Raw genomic sequence first — 19,369 nt, 5'->3', positions numbered from 1 at the left:
ACGTCTTGTCTAAGCTACGGTAAGTGGAGGCCACTAAAGCCAGGAAAACCAAGACACGCAAAGTTCTAAAACGAACAGCAACATACAAAATAAAACAATATGTAAAATGCAATAGAAGGAAAAAAATGACCATAAAAATGTATAAAATGAGAGTCATAAAAACTATGTAGGGACTCAAAACAAAAGTCACAGAAAATATTAATTGTAACAGACATTTAGATGAATTTATAGCCTGAGCAGTGCTGATATTTAGTGGTGGATAAATATTGGATAAATATTCTGAAGATAAACACACATCTGCTGTAGTCAGTTTGTTTTCCTCTCTTTCCCATTTTGAACAGTAGCCCCCCCTGACCCCCAAGTGCCATGTCACATTCTCAACCCAGGGAAACAAGAAAGCACTGGATTAATAGTTAGAATTTCCTAGATGATTTTTTTTTTTTTTTAATAAAGTGGAAAGTAGCCAGTTGCATTTTTCTTTACAGATATTCTCATCCATGTGATTTTCCTAAATCACCGGTCATCACAATATTTAGATTTATGTCTTCCTGCGGTATTTTTTTCCGCCACATTGAATAAATGCACTCAAATTAAGGGTTGGATTTTTCCACATTTCTCAGGATTTATGCTACTGTAATAAAACTCGGGGATGTCCTGGCAACGACTGGCAGCAATAAACGATATTTGTAAAGTAACACACACGATAAAGCTAAAAGTGAAATATGTCTGTGTCTTATCAACAGTATGCCAGTCATGTAAAAACACCTGTGAATTCAAAACGCTTGCACTTTTTTCTGTTTTTTTTTTTTTTCCACCTCTATGTTTAGATGAAGTTCAACAGAAAATTGAAGGAAAATTACATTGAAAAGATAAACAGGAAACAGTCCAAGCGTGAGCATAAAACACACTCTTTGGTAAAACGATGGGAGGAATGGTACCATTAAAAAAAATAATTAGGAGTTATGACATTATTATGGACAATTTCACATTTAAAGGGGCTTTGGTCGACTTACGCCAGAGAAAAGAAAACCAGGAGCAAACTCATCACTTTAATGCTAATTTTTACAATTAAGCAAACACAAACACTGCTCAGTTTTACTTTTGATTTATTCTTATTCCCTGATAGATATTGACAATTTTGACAATCATGACTAAATTTTGTTGTCAGTTGAATTAATTATTGTTATTCTGCGCTGTCTGTCTCTCTCCCTGCAGTGCAATAATTCACCTTTACTCTAAATATACCAAACAAACCAAACTGAAAATTTAACCTTATTAAAGCAACTCCACCTGTATAGGACTCTGTGATCTGACCTCAACTCCTGACCCCCTGTGGTGGGATTTTGCGTCAGCTGCAGCTGTAATGTACCTGCTATAAAAAAGCTGCGATGAAACGCAGCAGCGTGTAGAAAACGTCCAGTTTGGCATTCAAACATTTGCGGTTTTAGGTGTTTCCCGATGCCGCGGAGATACATCGAACATTTTTACTGCGAGGAAAAAAATTTGTTTATCTGATTAGGAATGCCTGAAAACTATAAATTGTAAAAATAAAAGCATCATGGAGAGAAAATGCCTTAGTGATTCAATAAAATCTTAAGTTTGTTAAGTTTTTTTAAAGTCAGAGAAGCTTTTCTTTAGTTGCTCCAAAAAAATTAATTTAGTTTGAATTTCGAGGACTCCTGGAAAAGTCGCAATGTTACAAGTTTATGTAAAAAAAAAAAAGAAAAAGTAATTTATTTCTGCTTTTAACAGCATCAGTCATCGTTGCACTGAATGTGTGTTCAATTTAACTTTCTGATCAGAGGAACGTTTAACTTGATTGTTATTTCTATGATTTTAAAACACATTTTAAGGGATATTCTAACATAACTCAGAGCATTTCAAGGTTTCTGTTTTTAAAATAATTATACACTGCTCAAAAAAATAAAGGGAACACTTAAACAGGTGTTTGACACTTAAAGCGTTCCCTTTATTTTTTTGAGCAGTATATATTTTATTGCAGAGACTCATAAGAATAAATAAAGTTGTAGATATACATTTTTCAGTCTTTCTTTTCCTAACAGCAGTAAGATCTTTACATTGTAATTTAGATGAAAAGACAGAGTAATTAACAACACAAGAGAAATATAAGACAATAGTATAGTAACGGAATATTTAATTTAAAGACGACTGATTATTACTTTTAAAAAATTAAGTACAATGTTGTATTGATCCAACCTAAAAATCTGCATAAGTTATAAAATCAACTGAACCAAAGAAATAAATAAATGAATCTTTTCAGCTCCACAGGAAGCTGTTTGTTTTTTTTTCTTTTGTGGAGAGTTTTGTACTTGACCGTTATACAGGTTCATCTCAGTGAATACACACTCTTATTGAAATGTTAATTTATTTCATTCATTTTGTTTTTATAAGTTAAACTCATATCTACTATGTAGTGGCTTACAGGGCAGAAAAAAAATCCATTCAGTGTAAAGAAAATGAAAACTTTAATAGCAAATAATACCAGTTTTTTTGATGTTGTTGTTTTTTCGCCACAGGGAGAGTAAAAAGCCAAAGGCAATTGCTAAAGAAGCTGCTGTACCCAAGCGTATGCTCAGAAAGTTGAGTGGGAGGATAACGTGTGGTGGAAAAGCAATGAAAAGCTGCTTTAGTGCCCATGTCGTCACTGTGACTAATTGGCCAGAAAACAAACATAAACCTCACCGAGAAGCTAAGGAGTACGTTGAGACACACCAGAACCAACATGGACGCCATCACAGCGACCTGAAGGTTCCTTAAGACCTCAGCAGCACCGCAGGCTGATTGTCTCCGTGTCACGCTGCACCGATGCAAGAATTCACGTAAAAAAAAAAGGAGCCGCCTGCTTTCCAACAGGTGGGATTTTCTGATTTCAGAGACTCAGCCTGATGGATGGATGAGCTGTAGCTGTGTGTGGAGGCTGCTGACTCCCGCTGCAGTCCACACATCTGAAGCTTCCTCCAAACTCACGAAGGGGCTGCGCATCACGACGCTTTCAGGGCTGCAGTGATCCCTGTTGTTTGAACGCCTTTTTTTTTTTCTACCACATGTTTTCTTTCCACTTAATTTCCCACTGATTCGCTTTTATACAAGACGCGTGTGAACAGCCAGATTCTTTATCAAGGACGTTTGTGGCTCAGTCTTCTAGTGGAGGTTGTCCATCACTGGCTGCTGGTGTTTGTGTAGGCCATGGGATCAGTAGTGTTTATATAGTATTATCTACTTTTATTATTATTTTTAAACCTAATTTCTAATAAGTGTTTCAAAAGAAAAAAAAAATGCCTCCTTGATTCTTCAAATATTATTAAGTTTTGTGCATAAATTGCAAAATTTTACATTTTTGGTTAAAGAGTAACAATTTTATCTACATTAGAATAAAGAATACACATAATGTTTATAAAGAGAATGACTAAATTGTGTTTACTGGAACAGTTTGTGTTTAAAAAAAAAGAGGAAAAATATATTTAGTTTGTGAAAGAAAAATTACAAAAACTATCATAAACCTGAAAAAAAAGAACTGTCTTTGTGAACCTGATCGTGAAAACAAGTAACAAATCTGTTAAGATGAACCTGTTTGAAGCTTGTATAATTAAAGTAACTGTATTAGTTCTGATCAAAATCATTAGATGGACCATGTGGCTCCAGAGCTGCGTGTTTCAGAACCCTGCTGTTCTTGACATGACCACAAAATTACATTTATTCATTAGACATCATTTTCTGAACTGTGCTGAATTATGAAATTAGTCCATATGAATTACACTGTCTTTAACCGACTCATTGAAGCCGACTTTAATGACAAAAATACGATGAAGTGCATTTGTAACTGAGTCAGAGCTTACGCAGTTATACTGCACTTTAAATTTGTACAGGTGGCGGTAATTGTTCCAAATATTTCTCATAAATTGTTATTGATTGTAAAGTTGCCTTTGAGTTGTTTTTATTCTTGAACCTCTGACGTGCCAGATTTACTCCTCACTAAGTCCAATAAATAAAAACAAAATAATACCTAACTTATTAACTAACTTATTAACGAAATGTTCAGTTACATTTTGTGGTCCGATCAGCTGAGACCACCTTTCATCGGGGGCTCGTTCGTGTCGCATCATCGCGGCAGCAAACACTAATTAATAAACCCACGAGCCGATCGCGTCCTGACGGAGCCACGGTCTCGTCCACGGAGAGCGTCGCGCGCACATTCGCAGTTCGTTTCTCCACGGGAGGACGGAGCCGCTCGGTTTTTTTTTTTTTTTTTTATTACATGCGCAGTCCCGTTCCCGAATCACTCGTCACCACGGCAACCTGCGTTCACGTCCAGCATCCGCCACCGACACCGAGACCCATCCGCTCCCGGGCGACGAGGCAGGAAGATCCCCGCAAAGACACGGTAAGTTTTTCTCCCCCCATTTTTTTTTTTAATTTTTTCTTTCTTTCTTCCCCCCAAACATGCGGCACTGCGGCTGCTTGTTTGCGCAACCAGACGGGCTCGACCCGGGAGCTGAAGCGAGCCGGGCGGGAGCTGCCGCCGTGCAATAAGTTGCTGAAATGGGGCATTTTTATTTCGACTGACGGAGTCGCGTAGGTAAATATCCTCTATTCGCGTCTCAGAAAAGCATCAAATCTCCGCGCTTCTGCGAGGAATCAAGTGTTGCTCTTATAGCTCCACAGGCTAAAAACTGATTTATTTCAACTCGTAGACGTTTACTACTGCGACTCGGTGTAATTATACAGATTATATATAGAAAGCCGGCTGTAAAAAGTCACGCCGAGACCAATAACTGTGTTTTATCAGCTCCCCCTTTTTTTTCCTGCCTCTGCCGTGTGTCTTGTTGCAGCACCCTTCAATGCACCAAGTTCAGATATGCAGGAGCAGCGAACCGTGAAGAACTTGACAGAAGGTGCCAAAAACACTCACCTATTCATAGCACCGAATGTATTCTCCCTCAGACAGCTTTCATACCGTCTTTTCTCGGCACCCGTAACCTTTATTGAACAGTAAATTGACAAGAAGCAGAGAGGAGGAGACGGTGAGGCAGAGTCAGCTCAAGGTATATGAGAGTTAAGCGACTCCTTAGGCCCTCCACGCCACCAGGGGGCCCCCAAGAGCACCAAGCTAGAATGATAAAATGTATCATTTTTTAAATAACATTGAATAATGCAAACTGAATGCCACTATACATGAAAAAAGGAATTCTATATTAATCTAATAGATCTATCTATCGGTTGCTGCCACTGTTGGGCGAATATAATTACACTTCCTAACATGTTTACTGTAAATTTAGTGTTTGTCAGCTGATGTTACTTAAATCAAAATACAAGATTTTTTTATTTAGTTTGTTCCTTCTCTAAGGTCAAAACCGTCAACAATAATAACAGTGGTAAGCTAATTAAAAATAACACATTACGGTACAGTAGCTTATGAATGATAAAGTGTCTGATGTTGATATGTTGGTATGAAAATGACTAGTGTCCCAAAAGCGTTTGTGCTGTCCCTGAGGGGAAGACCCAGGACAGCGCTGTAGCCCCTTCCATGCCCTTTAAAGCCGCCCCTGTGAGACTTACGTACTGATCCGACTTAAAATGTTTTTTTTTTTTTTATTCTTAAGAAGAAAGATGACAAGTGAGAAGAAGATGTGATTCACAGCTCTCACAGAACTTGTTTGCAGCAGCAGAGTGTGGGAACACCGAGTGTTTGACAGCGGCACAGCTCATTTGTTAATCACAGATCCAGGATGATTCACCGTTCCCACATTTCACTCCAACTGTGGGGAGAAGAAAAATGGCAGTCAGCACCAGATGACCACGCTAACCGCCCACTCGTCCACAACTATCTGCTCGTAACCTAATATCTCGAAATTATTGTTTCGTTGGACAGAAACGTCTCCTTTTTTCTTCGATGATTTGAAAGCGCTCGAAATAACATTCAGTACTTTCAACGTGCAAAGTTTGCTAGACAACATATTCCTGCATTTGAGCTTTTTCACGTTTTGTCACTTTAAAGCTGCAGCCTTTGGTGTGTTTTACTGGGATTAAAATGATTGATGGTTTTCAAACTGTTTGGAGAAGGAAAGCCTTGAGGTGTGCAGTTTGTATTCATCATGAAGACCCGTGAACACAGCAGAGAAAGTTGGGGAGAAGGTTCAAATAAAGTTAGTTTCTGAAAACAGTGGAGCTCTGTCCAGTCCATCATCCAAATGTTTAGAGTTTGGCACAAATGTTTATCTTTACCACCATGCAGTTGGAGTTTAAAACGCCGTCATACACCTGCTTCAGCAAACCCACTGTCATCTGGTCAAAGCAGGCAGCACTGTGAGGATCAGGTTCTGTGATTTCTCCTGTGCATTTAAAACAATTCAGCCTGATCTGCTCTGTGAGAAACTCCAGAAGACACAGGTGGAGGCCTCAACAATCACCTGGATCCATGACTACCTCACAACCGGACCGCTGGTTGTGAGACTGAAGGACCGTGTGTCCAACCAGGTGGTCAGCAACACAGGTTCACCACTGGGGACTGTACTCTCACCATTCCTTTTCACTCTCTACACTTCAGGCTTCCAGCATAAGCCTGAGTTTTGCATATACTTAGATGACTCTGTAGTTGTCGGGTGTATCAGAGATGGACAAGAGGCTGAGTACCGAGAGCTGGTGAACTGATTTGTGTCATCTGAAATGTGAACAAAACAAAGGAGAAGATTGTTGATTTCAGGTGAAACGGGGTTCGAGCAAACCATCATGGGAGAAGAAGTGGAGGTGGTTGAGGAATATAAATGCCTCCAGATGTGTTCATCTGGGCAACAGACTGGAGAAGATCCTTCTTCCTCAAGAAAGAAGGATCTTCTTCTTTCTTGAGGAAGATCCTTCTAAATTTTGATCTTTTATAAGTCTGTTGTTGAGAGAGTCATCTCTTCTGCCGTCATCTGTTGGGGCAGCAGAACCAAGAACCTAAAAAGGCTCAACAAGCTGATAAAGTAGTCTGGTTCTGTTCTGGTGACGACTCTGGAACCTCTGGAGATGACGATGCAAAGAGGGATTCTTCATAAGATCAAAAAAATGACAGACAATCCTGATCATGCAGTTCACGAGACTGTCGTTGATAAGCTATTTCTGCGCTGCCTGCCCTCAGCCATCACCATCTTCAATAGCTCTTTGAAGAACCTTGGATAATAGGATCTCATTTCCCTTTGGGATCAATATTGTATTTTTGAATTTGAATTAAATTGAATTACTTAGAGATTTTTATCTAACCTGATTCATTTCACTCCATATGACGATTAATGGGGCTGCATGAATAATGGATGCATGCTACAGTTTTTTCAGATGTGTATTGGTAAAAAGCTGTGAAAACCACAAGCAGTTTTCTTCCCGCTTCACAACAGTGCAGTACATTGTGTTGGTCTGTCACCGCCATTAAACACTCTGATGCTTGCGATTGTAACGTGACAAAGAGGAACGAAAGTTCACGTGGTATCATAATCCCGCTGTAAGGCACTGTATGTCTCCCACATGGTGACAACAAGCACTATGTTCACCGTCATGGCGACTGGAAGCTCCAGTATCTGGTCCCGCGTCATTAAAAGCACATTTCCTGCCCGTGGTGGACGGTGGCTCTCTTCCTCCTGCTTTGTGTATCATGGCTGTGAGTCACTGGCGTCATCAGGCCGGTGGGGTCCTTGGCTGGGGGAAGGTGTTGTGTTGCACTGTGTGAATGAGATAAGTGGCTCATCTCCTCTCTCTGTTATTAGATGATAACTTGATGAAAAAACAGAAATCACTATCAGAGAGAGAGAGATATCTTAAATACATTGAGGATAAGAGATTCTAGAAAAAGATGCGGCATAAGAGCATGAATCACTCGCTAGTTATGAAACATGTTTACTACAGGTTGTTTGAGAAGACAGGAAGAGCAGGCTGTGCTGTCTGATAGTGTTTGTCTCCAGGCTGTATGATTTTGATAATCATCACCTCACTGAGTTGTTAAACATGCAGTTGTTGGAACGATGGCTTCATATTCCAGAGAGTTCTGCTATATGGACGATTTCGCCAAAATCCCAAGTCCAACGGTTCATCAAGCTCTTCATTACATCATTATATAATGGTGCTCACTTACAGCATTCTTACTCAGTCTGTCCACATTTTATCAGGTTACATCCATGAATAGATTCTAAATTGTATTTAGGTCTGGACTTTGACTGGGCCATTCTAACACAGGAATTCGCTTTGATATGGCTGATATGGTCTCAAGACTTGTGCAGCTTGTAACAGGTTTTCCTCCAGTATTTAGCTCCATCCTTCTTTCCAACAGCTCTAATTATCTTCCTTGTCTCTGGTCTAGAAAACCTCTTCACACTCTGCAAAAACAAATTCTTGCCAAGTCTTTTTGGTCTAGTTTATACTGTAAATATCTTTGTATTTGCACTCAATACTGGGATTTAGTGCAAATCTAAGACAAATAAGTTGTCTCTTATTTTTCTTTTGAAATAAGACAGAACTGACATAGAAGTCACTTTTCAGCACAATATAAGAGCTTGTCAGTCATTTCTTAATATTGATGAAAAAGTGGTAGCCAAACAATCTGCAAGTGGAACAAGACATTTCTCCCACATCGCCACTTTCCTAAAAATAATGACCATAAATAATTTTTTGCCAAAACTGATATATATATATATATATATATATATATATATATATATATATATATATATATTATATTATATTTGTTTGTTTTACCTGAATTATCTTTTGGGGAAACAAGTTAGGCCATTATTTTACGAAGAAGACAATGTTATAAGTTACATGAAAAAAATGTCTTGTTAAACTGAAAGATTATTTTTTGTATAACTAGTACGTTTTTTCACTGTTATGATGTCGTACCCCTTATTGTTTGGACTTGTTGGTTTCTGTTATTTCCTTGCATCGATGTCTTATTTGTACTTTCCCTTATCCTAGTTTATTCCCTCTGTTAGTTAAATTATTATTCTGGTTCTTGGATTTGCTCTCTTGTATTTAGTATTATCTTCCAGATCTAGTTTATTCGTTTTTGGTTTGCTCAGTCTGTTTCAATTCAGTTTGCTCTTAGTTCATTTAGATGTTGTGTTATTTAGATCCTGTGTTTAGTTCATTTCTTCACTTTCATTTTGCTGCTTCCCCTGTTTGTTCTCCCTCACCCCGCTGTGCCATTCTCTCTTCCTCCTCATCTCTCAGCTGCAGCCTGTTGCTAATCAGCCACCGGTTCTCCATCCAATAATCAGGCTCGCCAGTATTTAAGCTCCATTTTGTCAATTTCATTCTGTTGTTGTCTCTCTCGTGGTCTGGTCTTTGTAACTCTCGCGTTTATTAAACCTCCCTTCATCTGACTGCGTGTCTGTATTTAGGTCTTCATCTTGCACCAACTATGACAGATTAACTAATTATTGACATGCTCCTATATCTTGCTGAGAAGTTACTTTTAAGTGTTCAAATATATGCCACATTTTCTACCCCAACGTAGCATTGTACATGAAACAGTTCAACCTCATCTGACCAGAGAAAGAGAGAGCCTTTCTCCACACGTTTGCTGTGTCTGCTACATGGTTTTTGGCTAACAAGTTTGTATTTTATATGACTTATTTTCATCAATGACTTTCCTCTGAGATCTGCAGCTCCTCCGGAGTTACTATGGACCTATTTGTTACTCTGATTAATTCTCCCCTAAAAGTGTTTTTTTTTTTTCTTCTTATTTCACATTGTCTTGGTCTGTCACATAAAATCCCCTTAAAATAAATTGGATTTATTGGTTTTTACCGTGACAGAATGTGGCAACGTTTAGGGAGTATGAACGCTTTTGCAAGGCTTTAACACGTGTCAACGTCCGCAAAGGACAGACAGATGGCAGCTGAGGAAATATTCAAAACTTCACATCTGTGAGCTGAGACTGAGGATTCTGCTTTTAGTCATAAATTATTTCGGTTGTCGATTAAGTTTAACGGCAAAACTGGCAGGAACGGAGCTATAATGTCCACAGCTAGGTGTGGACGTAATGCAGCTTTTTAAGAGAAGTATTTCAGGAGATTGCTTGACATTCACTGAACAGTCTGAGAACTCTGAGAGAGCAAGACTCAGCCCTGATTGCTACGTGAAAATAACCTATAAATCAACATGTTTCCAAATATTCCCACCAGCAGCAGGCCTTTCATGAAGCTTTCGCCTGAGAAAGACAGAAAAGTCCCTGTTCCGTCCATTTCCTCCGGAAGATGTAACAACTCTGTCTGTGTGCCTGGAATTTACATCAGGATTAAAGCTTTGGCACAAAACTGCTGCATTTCTTCTCAACTGTGATGAACAAAAATGGCTGCTCTCCCTTTGTTCATGACGCGTAGGAATTTGCCTCCGCCTGCTGGCGTGAGGAAACCGTGATGGTTAGTCAACATGCCATCGACATTGGAATTACTTAGAAACGCTAAATTAATTTAGGCTCAATTTGGTTCATTTATATGGTGTCAGTTTATAATAAAAGTAATTTCCGTTTAACCCAATAAATTACAACGTGGCGTTTTTGAAATTCTCTCCACCACAGTTGGATTTGTTTTGCTCAGTTTTAACTGAATCATCCATCAACCACACTTTTATTTTATGTTATTCTACCAATAATAAATGGTTTATATTATCTGCTTAAATGCTGTGGTTTTTGTGACAGACCAAGCCTTTATATTTTGCTTCCAAGGCTGTTTCTTAAATGACAGGCTTCCTCGAGGTCTTTGACTGCTTTTCCCTTAAAAAAAAAAAACAACTTTGAAGATCCCATAAATCTGAGTAGAATATGAAAAGAAATGATTTGGTTTTTTAAATGTAAAACCTCCGAGTTTTTCAAAATTTATACCTGTGTGTGGTTTGTGAAATCGAACCAAAGAATGTAGTCAGAGTTAAGTTGAGATTTAACAATATATTTTGAGTTTATTCAATATCTTTCCTGATATTAAAATGTGTTTGATGTTTAAAAATGTTTAAGTATGATAAAAAGCAAGAGAAATACAAGTAATATGTAAGTGGACAGTATTGTGACACACTTACCATTATTGTTTAAGACTTCTGCCAGTTTTTTCCTGACAGTAGCTTGTGGTTAGCCTTAGCATGCTGCTGAAACACAAAGTTCACTAACTCGTTTTAATTCATCATGCGATTAATTGATTTATTGCTAATTGCTAAGGGGGGCTCAACAACTACATTCAATTATTTGTTGACGTACGTCTGTGTGAAAATATCTGCAGAGCAGCTGACAAAATCACAGAAAGCAGCAACTGGTGTTGAACTTCATCTGTGAATCTAATCTGATTCTGTTTTCTGACTTGCATAATATTACCATATTACGCTACTTTCTTGTGGGGTTTTTTTGTGTGTTTGTTCTGCATTTGGATAAAAAGCTTACAAACCGAATCAGGCTGACCTGAGCTGTCCATTCCTGTCGGTTAGATCTGTTCAGGCCATTCCAGGCAGCGGAGCAGCCATGGTGAAGCTGGGTACTAATCTCTCCGATAAGCTGGAGAAGCAGCCATCTGCAGATGACGGCTTTGATAACATCCCCCTCATCACGCCGCTGGAGGTCAGCCAGCTCCAGCAGCCACTGGCTGACAAGGTAGGTCTGATCCGCTTAGCGACGGGTTCCTGTCCATCTCCGTGTTTCTGTTTTCCCACAACCGTCGTGATTTCAATTTGGCTTCTTTTAAAAAAAAAAAAATCTCATTTTGCTACAAAAGAAAATAAACAGATTAGCACTCGATACAGAAATTCTGGAACAAATATGAATACATTTCCTACTAGTACACTCACCGTCCCTTCATAAGGCCGCTATACGCTGAGCTTGCTGTGTTTACCGCTCCTTTCCCTTCGTCCCAGCTGAAAACCTTGGCATCAGCCCACGCAACATAAACACTGCTGTGAATTCATAATGAAAGCAGAAAGCCTTCAGTTTGATGCATTTAGTTCTGCAAAACGTTCCACTGATGTGGAAGCTGGCCGGGAAACATCATGAAAACACTCTACAGTCCCCAAACGTCCTCTTAAGGGGCTGCAGTAAAACTGATTGGTTTTGCAAATGTGCACTGTTTGTTTTACAAGTTGGAAAACAGAGATTCAGATTGCTGGTGGATACATCATAGTAACTCTAGAGCTGAAAGAAGGAGGAAAACTCACCCTTGGAGATGTACGGAGGTTGTGGTCGTTTTCCGCACCGCTCAGTTTGCTCCCTCGTCTCATCTCCAGGTCATCGTGAAGACAAAGACACAGTTTCAGCTGAAGCAGCAGCAGAGGAATAGGCTGTACGTTCCCAACATCAAGAAGCTGAACATCAACTTCTACAACGATGTCTCGGATAAAGTTAAGGTACAACATCGCGTGTCAGGAAGCAGAAATCTGATTATACGAGTGTCTGGATGTTTACTATTTAAGTTTAAACCCCTGAATAAAAAGACGGATTGAGGTTTTCTAAATTGACATGTGTAGCTTATACATGCACTCTGTCTCTGCGTTGCCCAGATCACAGGTCTGATCCTCATCACACTGGCGTTTTTGACCAGCCTGCTCCTCCTTCTCATGTACAAAGCCATGTGGTACGACCAGCTCACCTGCCCAGAGGGGTTTGTCCTGAAGGTGGGCTCAACAACTACATTCAATTATTTACTGACAAAACATACAATCAAAACCAGTTACACTTAAAAATAAAAACAACCTTACAACCTTTGTTCAAAGTTGTTGTCCCTCTGAACCAGGCAAAATGTAATATATGCTTTATGTTTTCTAGCTTCAGCAGAGTTATTTCATAAACATCCAACACAACTATCAGTCTACTGCCTGACTGGGGACAGAGGATACAGAAACACTGGGTCAAGGGTACTTTCTACAGGAAAAACACAGAGTAGTTAATAACCTCCATCAATGGTTTCATCCAGGAAAGAGATAGATGGATGAAGTGACTCAGTTGATCTGCATCTAATCCTTGACTTTAAAAAGATGTGTATTAAAAAGCAGAGAGTTGTGGAATTACTCATCTGGAGGAAAAAAGAAGACATCCGCTACATTTCCATTACAAATGTGCGTAAAATTTTCTTTTCATCTTTCTAATGAAAAAAAAACACAATTTTGCAGTTGCTGTGTTTCCATTAAATAAGAAATCGAATTAAGTGCTCGCGTCAATAAGCTTGTTCACGCAATATGTCACTACAATTCAATCACAGTGACGGCTGTAAGCAGTTACTTGAGATTATAGTCATAATTCATCATCTATCAGCCAATCAGAGGAGATGTTGGCGTCTTATTCAGGTGTTGGCGCAACAGGAACAGGCTCTTTATATGTATCCAGCGTTTTGAGGAAATTGTAGCTGGTGATTTTACAGAAGACCTGTGGATCCAACACATTTGCTGTCCTCCTCTTACCACTTCCTGTCGTCTTCTTTGTCGATTTCGCCAGTAGTAATATCAGTTTGTTGATCATCTGACTCACATGACGTGAAAAACATCTTTCCACTGCAGTTCTGCAAAGTCCATCTATTTCATTACGGCCGAAAAACCACCTCATCTTAGTGGAAAAACATTTTAGAATAATGTGATTTTTTGAAATTGCTTTGTTTCCATGAAGTAAATTTATCTCCATGATGTTTATGTTTAATGGGAATGCAGCTACTAATAAAAGTGTCACTTGAAGAGGCAGTCACACCACATTATCTTTTTTCCCGAAAAGTTTGATGCTACTTTGATATTTGTCGAAGGTCTATATTTGTAAGCCTAAGATCTTTACAGGTTTACCAATCAGTGCCTTAAGTAGAAATACCTTCCTATGTCACATTCTTGTCATCTAACAAAAATGGTGTCAGATGTTTGTGCTTAATTAGTGCTGGTTTGTGAAGCAAAAACATTTGTTGGCCACCTTAGTTTTTAAAGTCTGAATGGTTGTTCAAAGGTTACCGTCTCCATGGTGATAATAAACGTCATTATTGCTAGCAATCGCCAATGCTGATTTCTGCGGGAAAATAATGATAATTATAAAAGCTTAAGTGTAGGTCATCCAGGTGACATCTCAGCGCCCATTTCAGTGGTTTGTACTGAAAATAATTTTGTTTTGCCACTGTAATTTTAAACATGATAAAGCATAAAGTTCTTCCAAATGTCACAAAGACAAGGCACATCACCGGGTTTTTTTTCCCTTCTTCTTTTATACTTTCCTTAAACATAATTTTATACTGAAATTATGTTGGCACAAGCAAAATTTTCTCCCAAACACTTCCCAGGTAATGTTAAAGGTTTGATTATACTTTGGCACACCGTTAAACGTAAATTAATATCTTAAGGATAGCAGGATAGACCTAATGCTTTTCTACAAAAAGCAACACTAACAAATGTTTAGGCCTTGTTATGTCAGATTGGAAGAATATTGTATGAGTGGGGGCCATTTTGGTTATAGTGGCTCGTTTCTCACCACACCTTCAGAACCGTCACTTCAGAGAGATTCCTTGAAAACTGGGGTTGAGAATCTAAACTCATTATCTCCCAGCGACACCTTGGAGGCATCATGCACCGCGCCAGCACTGCCATGCATGTTAAGTTAAAGAGCCTGTCACGCAGAAGCAAACCACAGGGTGGGATAGACGGAGACAGAGGGGGGAAGGGAGCGATGGATCCTGCTTTCTGGTCAGACACAGATTGGGATGCCTCCTGTGAATCAGAGGGGTCTTTAATTAGGACTCAGCATGACTAAACTGTGATTAAAGGCTTAACAGTGGGTGGGGGGTGAAGGGGAGGGCATGAGGAAGAGGAGATGAGGGGGGAAGGAGGAGAGGACCTTTGGCAATGCTTTTGAAGTTTTTGCAGGTTACAAGTTTGGCTTTTTTCCTGTTAATGCATTGTCTGAGACATTAAAAGGAAACAAAGAGGCATATGGTTTAGTGTGCTTTGGAGGTCAATAAATCCACCATTTCACACACTTTTCCAAGCAAGTCTTTATTTAGCTTGATAGGTTGTTGTTGGGCTTATGAGACAGTCACCGTGTGGCTCACACAAGTTTTATTTATTGTTTTGGACATCGAATAACTTGACGGGAAAACAATGTAGAGCATGCAGGCCTGTGAATTCTTTGCCTCGCTTTTTTGGAGTGTTACATTCTATTTAATAAGGGCTTCCAAACATACTAGTTGCTTGATTAGATTACCTGTAATGGTGATCTTCATGGAAAAGCAGGAGACGTAAATAGTAAAAGCGTCGTGAATAAGTACCCTACCCCCACAGAATTTCTTTATTTTTGCTTTTTATCAAATGTAAATGTTCACCAAAGCAATCTCTAAGATAGCCTGAGTAAAAAAAAATTTTATTTATTATAGGAAAGAGAGAGATAGCTACAGGTGTCATGATGTGATCATTTATCATGATTGCTGTGCAAATATACTACAGGTTGTTTTAATTGGTTTCAAAATATGTTTTTAAGGATCAAAACACAACATCCACCATGCCACTTTGGTCTCTTCTGTCCACACAATATTCTCCAAAATGTCTTGATGTCAAAATGTTTATTTATCAAACGTCAGATGGATCTTTGCATTTTTGCCTGGTCAGCAGTACTTTAGTCCTTGGATCTCTCCCATTGATTTTATTTTGAAAAGCTTACAAAATGAGTTTTGCAGAGTTATTCCCTCCTGACAAATGTCATCAGCTTTGTCATCTTCATCTGTTCTTGAACTTTCTCAGATTGGGAGTCTTGCCGTTTGAGCTCTTTTAGCCTACTTCGTGTTGTCAGTCGGGTCCTTTTGAAATGATTTCTCATTTTTTCAGTCCTGATAGTACAGCTTTGAAAAATGTGATTAATCACAAACATTTAGGATTTACTAAAGAGGGACAATAACTTTTCACACCTTCCTACTGACTATCTTTGTTTATTAACATAAAAGCAAAAGCAGAGCTAGTAATTTTCATGGCATTGTAAGTGTTTCGTTGTTACTGAAGTTTTTGAGATTTAAAGAACTTTACAGATGTGTATTTACTCACAATGTTTTTTTATTGGTATTATTTACTGGGTATGACAGAGTATTAGGGCCATGCTAAGAAAATAATAATGAAAAAATACAACAATGAGAATAATGTAATAAAAATACTAGAATATTGTGAGAATAAATCATACGGGCATAAAGTCATAAAATTACTAGAATAAAGTCAAAATAACAAGAATATTTCGACTTTATTCTCGTAATATTATGACTTTATTCTAGTAATGTTATTTAAAATGTTTTCTTTGTATGACCAGTTAGGACTCTGTCTTAACTGGGTCCTAAGGCAAACAGAAGTGTTTCTTTCTTTCCGCTACAACAGCAGAAGCATTGCACCCCCGCAGCTCTGGAGATGTACTACACCGAGCAGCAGCAGCAGGACGGGGAGGAACCGGGCACCCGCAGCGGTGCCGGTACCGGGCTCTACGCAGCTCTCAGCCACCTCAACCAGGTCAAGAGGACTGGGCCTGGGTTGATGTCGCAGTGGTTACCAGTAATCAGGCAGGAGGCCGAGGAAGCCAAAGAAAACAGCGAGTCTCTTAAAGAAAACATGGAGGGAGAGGATTGAAGGATAAAATTGAGAAATATAGCCGAACCAGCTGGAAATTATGGCGTGAAGATGTGTGTGCATGTATGTATACTTGTTTTCTGCAGGTATTGGGGACCATAACCTGACTACCAACTTATGAGGACCTGTTTTTACCAGAGCAAATAGCCTTGGGAAAAGGAGATTTCTTTGGGAAATCTGATTTCATTACTGGTATGATTGTTTATTTTGAAATAGCATTAGGTCTGTATTTGTGTTTTTGTGTGAATTATCCAAATCTTTAAAACTACGCAGTCTATTAAAATCTGCAGCGTCGGGTCAAATCGTTGTGTTTAGAGACAGGAATGGGGTTCACTTTTAGAGCGCAACTCAAAAATGGATCTAAACAAAGTTTGCATTCTATATTTGCATGCGCTCATGTAAATACCCCAAACGCCATCATTGCCTACAGGCAGATATGCAGAGTATGCGTATTTGCGTTCATGGTTTCATGTGTACATACCTACACTGCATAATGTGCACTTATGTGTGAGAAAGCAGAAGGTGAAAGCAAAGAGGCGGTGTGAGATTTTTTGGGGGTGAGAATTGAACTGAACACGTTTCTAATCAAATCGCTGCAAGTCTTGAGCGCTGACATCTTGTAATTTGTTTGTCTTAGAGCAGAATGCTTAAAATAATAAATGAATGTGCCCTGCCCAGTTTTACTGTTGTAATATTTTAATTTCATGCTAGATTAGGCATAAATTACATTTTTGTACTGTTTGAATCGGAGAACATTTTAAAATATTGTCCTGGATTTCTTTTGCAAATCACATCCACTTTCTTTTTAAAAGCTAATCGTTGTAAATGTGTGTAGGGGATCTAATGATTCCAGAGCCATAAATCAACTTAATTTGAACAATCTTATGTTACGCATTGATATAAGCTTCTTAACGTATTGTGAATGTAGCTATTTATGTGTTACTACAGACAAAAATTACATCTCTATAACACTGTATCTTTATGTGTGTTGGCTAGATGTAAACACAATGCAGGGAAGTGCCATCATTGTTTTTGCTTCTTTTGGTGTTTACATTTTCCATTAATTTTCTGTTTTTCTCAGAATATTACCTTTGTTTTCATTAATGCTTAGAATAATACCCACAGTATTACATCAAATGAATGTGTAAAATAGCAGCTTTTATCTTTTAAATAAATGTTATTCATGGGTATTATGCTTGCACTGAAAGATTCACTTGATTAATTTATCACACATTAATGTTTTCTCTCTTGAAAAATAGTTTTTTGTAAATAGACATCTTAGCGTAAAGGACGTCCTTCAAAGTCAATCTTAATATTGTTTTTCAAGAAATAAACAGCACTTGATTGACAAAATTGCATTGTTTCGTATTGCTTTGTTTGCCACACATTTTCCCCGTGAAGTCAGCTCTGTTAGAAAACCAAATAGAAATAAAGTGTTACGTTATTTTTGCTATAAGCTAATTCTACTTCATTTGTGTACAGCTCCATCCATCCAATGGCAAACCGCACTAGAAAAGCTTCTTTGAGATCAACAAGCTGATTTTATGCTTTGATTTTATCTTCATCATGATTTTATCCTGGCTTGAATAGAAGATGTTCCTTCTGTGAGAATACACATTATGCAACTTTTTTACCCCCAAAAACACTGACATGAAAGTCAACTGGTCCATGAGGACACATGGGCGGACTGGCCATCGGGAGCACTGGGACGTTTCCCGCTGGCCTGGCCCACTCAGTGACCCCTGAGAGTCTGGACCAAAGGCTCAGTTCGGATTCTATTTAATTAAAAACAATCTATTCCATTCGAAATTTGGATGTCCTGTCGCAGGAACACGCATTGCTCAAAACGGACTGAAATATGAAAGACAAGGCAACTTTTAAAAATAGGTCAATCACATTAACATGTTTCTTATCTATGGACACCCTGAGAAAGTTCTTTATTTTTGCTGATTAATTTTTAAAAAAATGGTTTTAATCCCTTTATCTAAACATGTTTGAGTCAAATGTCTAAAGTCGGTGTGTGTGTGATGGAGTTTATGTTGTTGTTTCTACCAACAACACAAACACTTAGGCATTCTGTGACATCAAATCGCTGGAATGGGTGCAGTCTAAGAGAGAATAGCATTTATATCCACTGCTGATGGTAAAGTGCACGGTTTAATTTGAAATTTAATTAATTCCTGGTGGTTTGCGTTAATTCAGTGGTGGTGGCCTGGGATGACATCAAATTCCTGACATGTGTTATTGCCCCAGTTTGCCCCTGCTGGTATTCACATGACAGCTAAGGAGTTGTAAAGAGGCAGAAACAGTCAATGCACCTCAAGGACAGCTAACCGGTCTGTGTGGATCAAAAATCTTGCTGGTTGGAAGGAGATCAATTGAAAAGGAACAATGATTTAATGTTCCTTTTATTATTTTTATTTGAGGTCAAATTAAACATTCATGCCCAGATCAGTGTGAACTTGAGGTAAAGGGCTTTTACGCAGTGGCACATGGACACACAGCAGGTGAAACTGGAACGACTTTTTGAATGTTTCTATTGAGCCACTACCATTCGGTTGGCATTGTAGAACTAAGCCCAGTTTAAAAACATTAACCGAAAGAACAAAAAGCAACAAAAGGGAAGAAAAATGTTGCAAGAGTTAATTAGAACACAAAGAAGGCAATGGAGTCATTTTGTTTGCGTTTCACATTTTGACTTTCTCAACTCCTTGTATGACATACTCTACTACGGGTGGCATATGCAGTATAAAATATTGTAGTGTTTTAGTGGAACATTTGCTGT

At 38.6% G+C, this 19,369-nt stretch overlaps 1 protein-coding gene and 1 long non-coding RNA gene across 3 annotated transcripts; one reads left to right on the top strand and one right to left on the bottom strand.

Moving 5' to 3' along the window:
- The first annotated feature begins 4,220 nt into the window (after positions 1 to 4,220).
- On the top strand, positions 4,221 to 17,940 carry caly (calcyon neuron-specific vesicular protein). Of its 2 annotated transcripts, none has more exons than XM_032563803.1 (5): positions 4,221 to 4,402; positions 11,461 to 11,623; positions 12,250 to 12,369; positions 12,523 to 12,636; positions 16,339 to 17,940. In XM_032563803.1, exons 2-5 carry the CDS (start codon positions 11,495 to 11,497, stop codon positions 16,582 to 16,584), a joined length of 609 nt encoding a protein of 202 aa, XP_032419694.1. In that variant the 5' UTR covers positions 4,221 to 4,402; positions 11,461 to 11,494; the 3' UTR covers positions 16,585 to 17,940. The 2 variants fall into 2 exon arrangements, with proteins under 2 accessions (XP_032419694.1, XP_032419695.1); XM_032563804.1 differs by lacking the exon at positions 4,221 to 4,402 and adding an exon at positions 4,491 to 4,597.
- Positions 11,721 to 12,260, bottom strand: LOC116720504 (uncharacterized). Its single transcript, XR_004339399.1, has 2 exons — positions 12,181 to 12,260; positions 11,721 to 11,922 (listed from the first exon to the last, which is right to left on the bottom strand). It is a non-coding gene; the product is annotated as an uncharacterized LOC116720504 (long non-coding RNA).
- Positions 17,941 to 19,369: the final 1,429 nt, after the last annotated feature.

This window comes from Xiphophorus hellerii, chromosome 5 (assembly GCF_003331165.1).
Source record: "Xiphophorus hellerii strain 12219 chromosome 5, Xiphophorus_hellerii-4.1, whole genome shotgun sequence".
Classification (NCBI taxonomy): Eukaryota; Metazoa; Chordata; class Actinopteri; order Cyprinodontiformes; family Poeciliidae; genus Xiphophorus; species Xiphophorus hellerii.
This window is presented reverse-complemented; position numbering and strand designations above follow the sequence as displayed.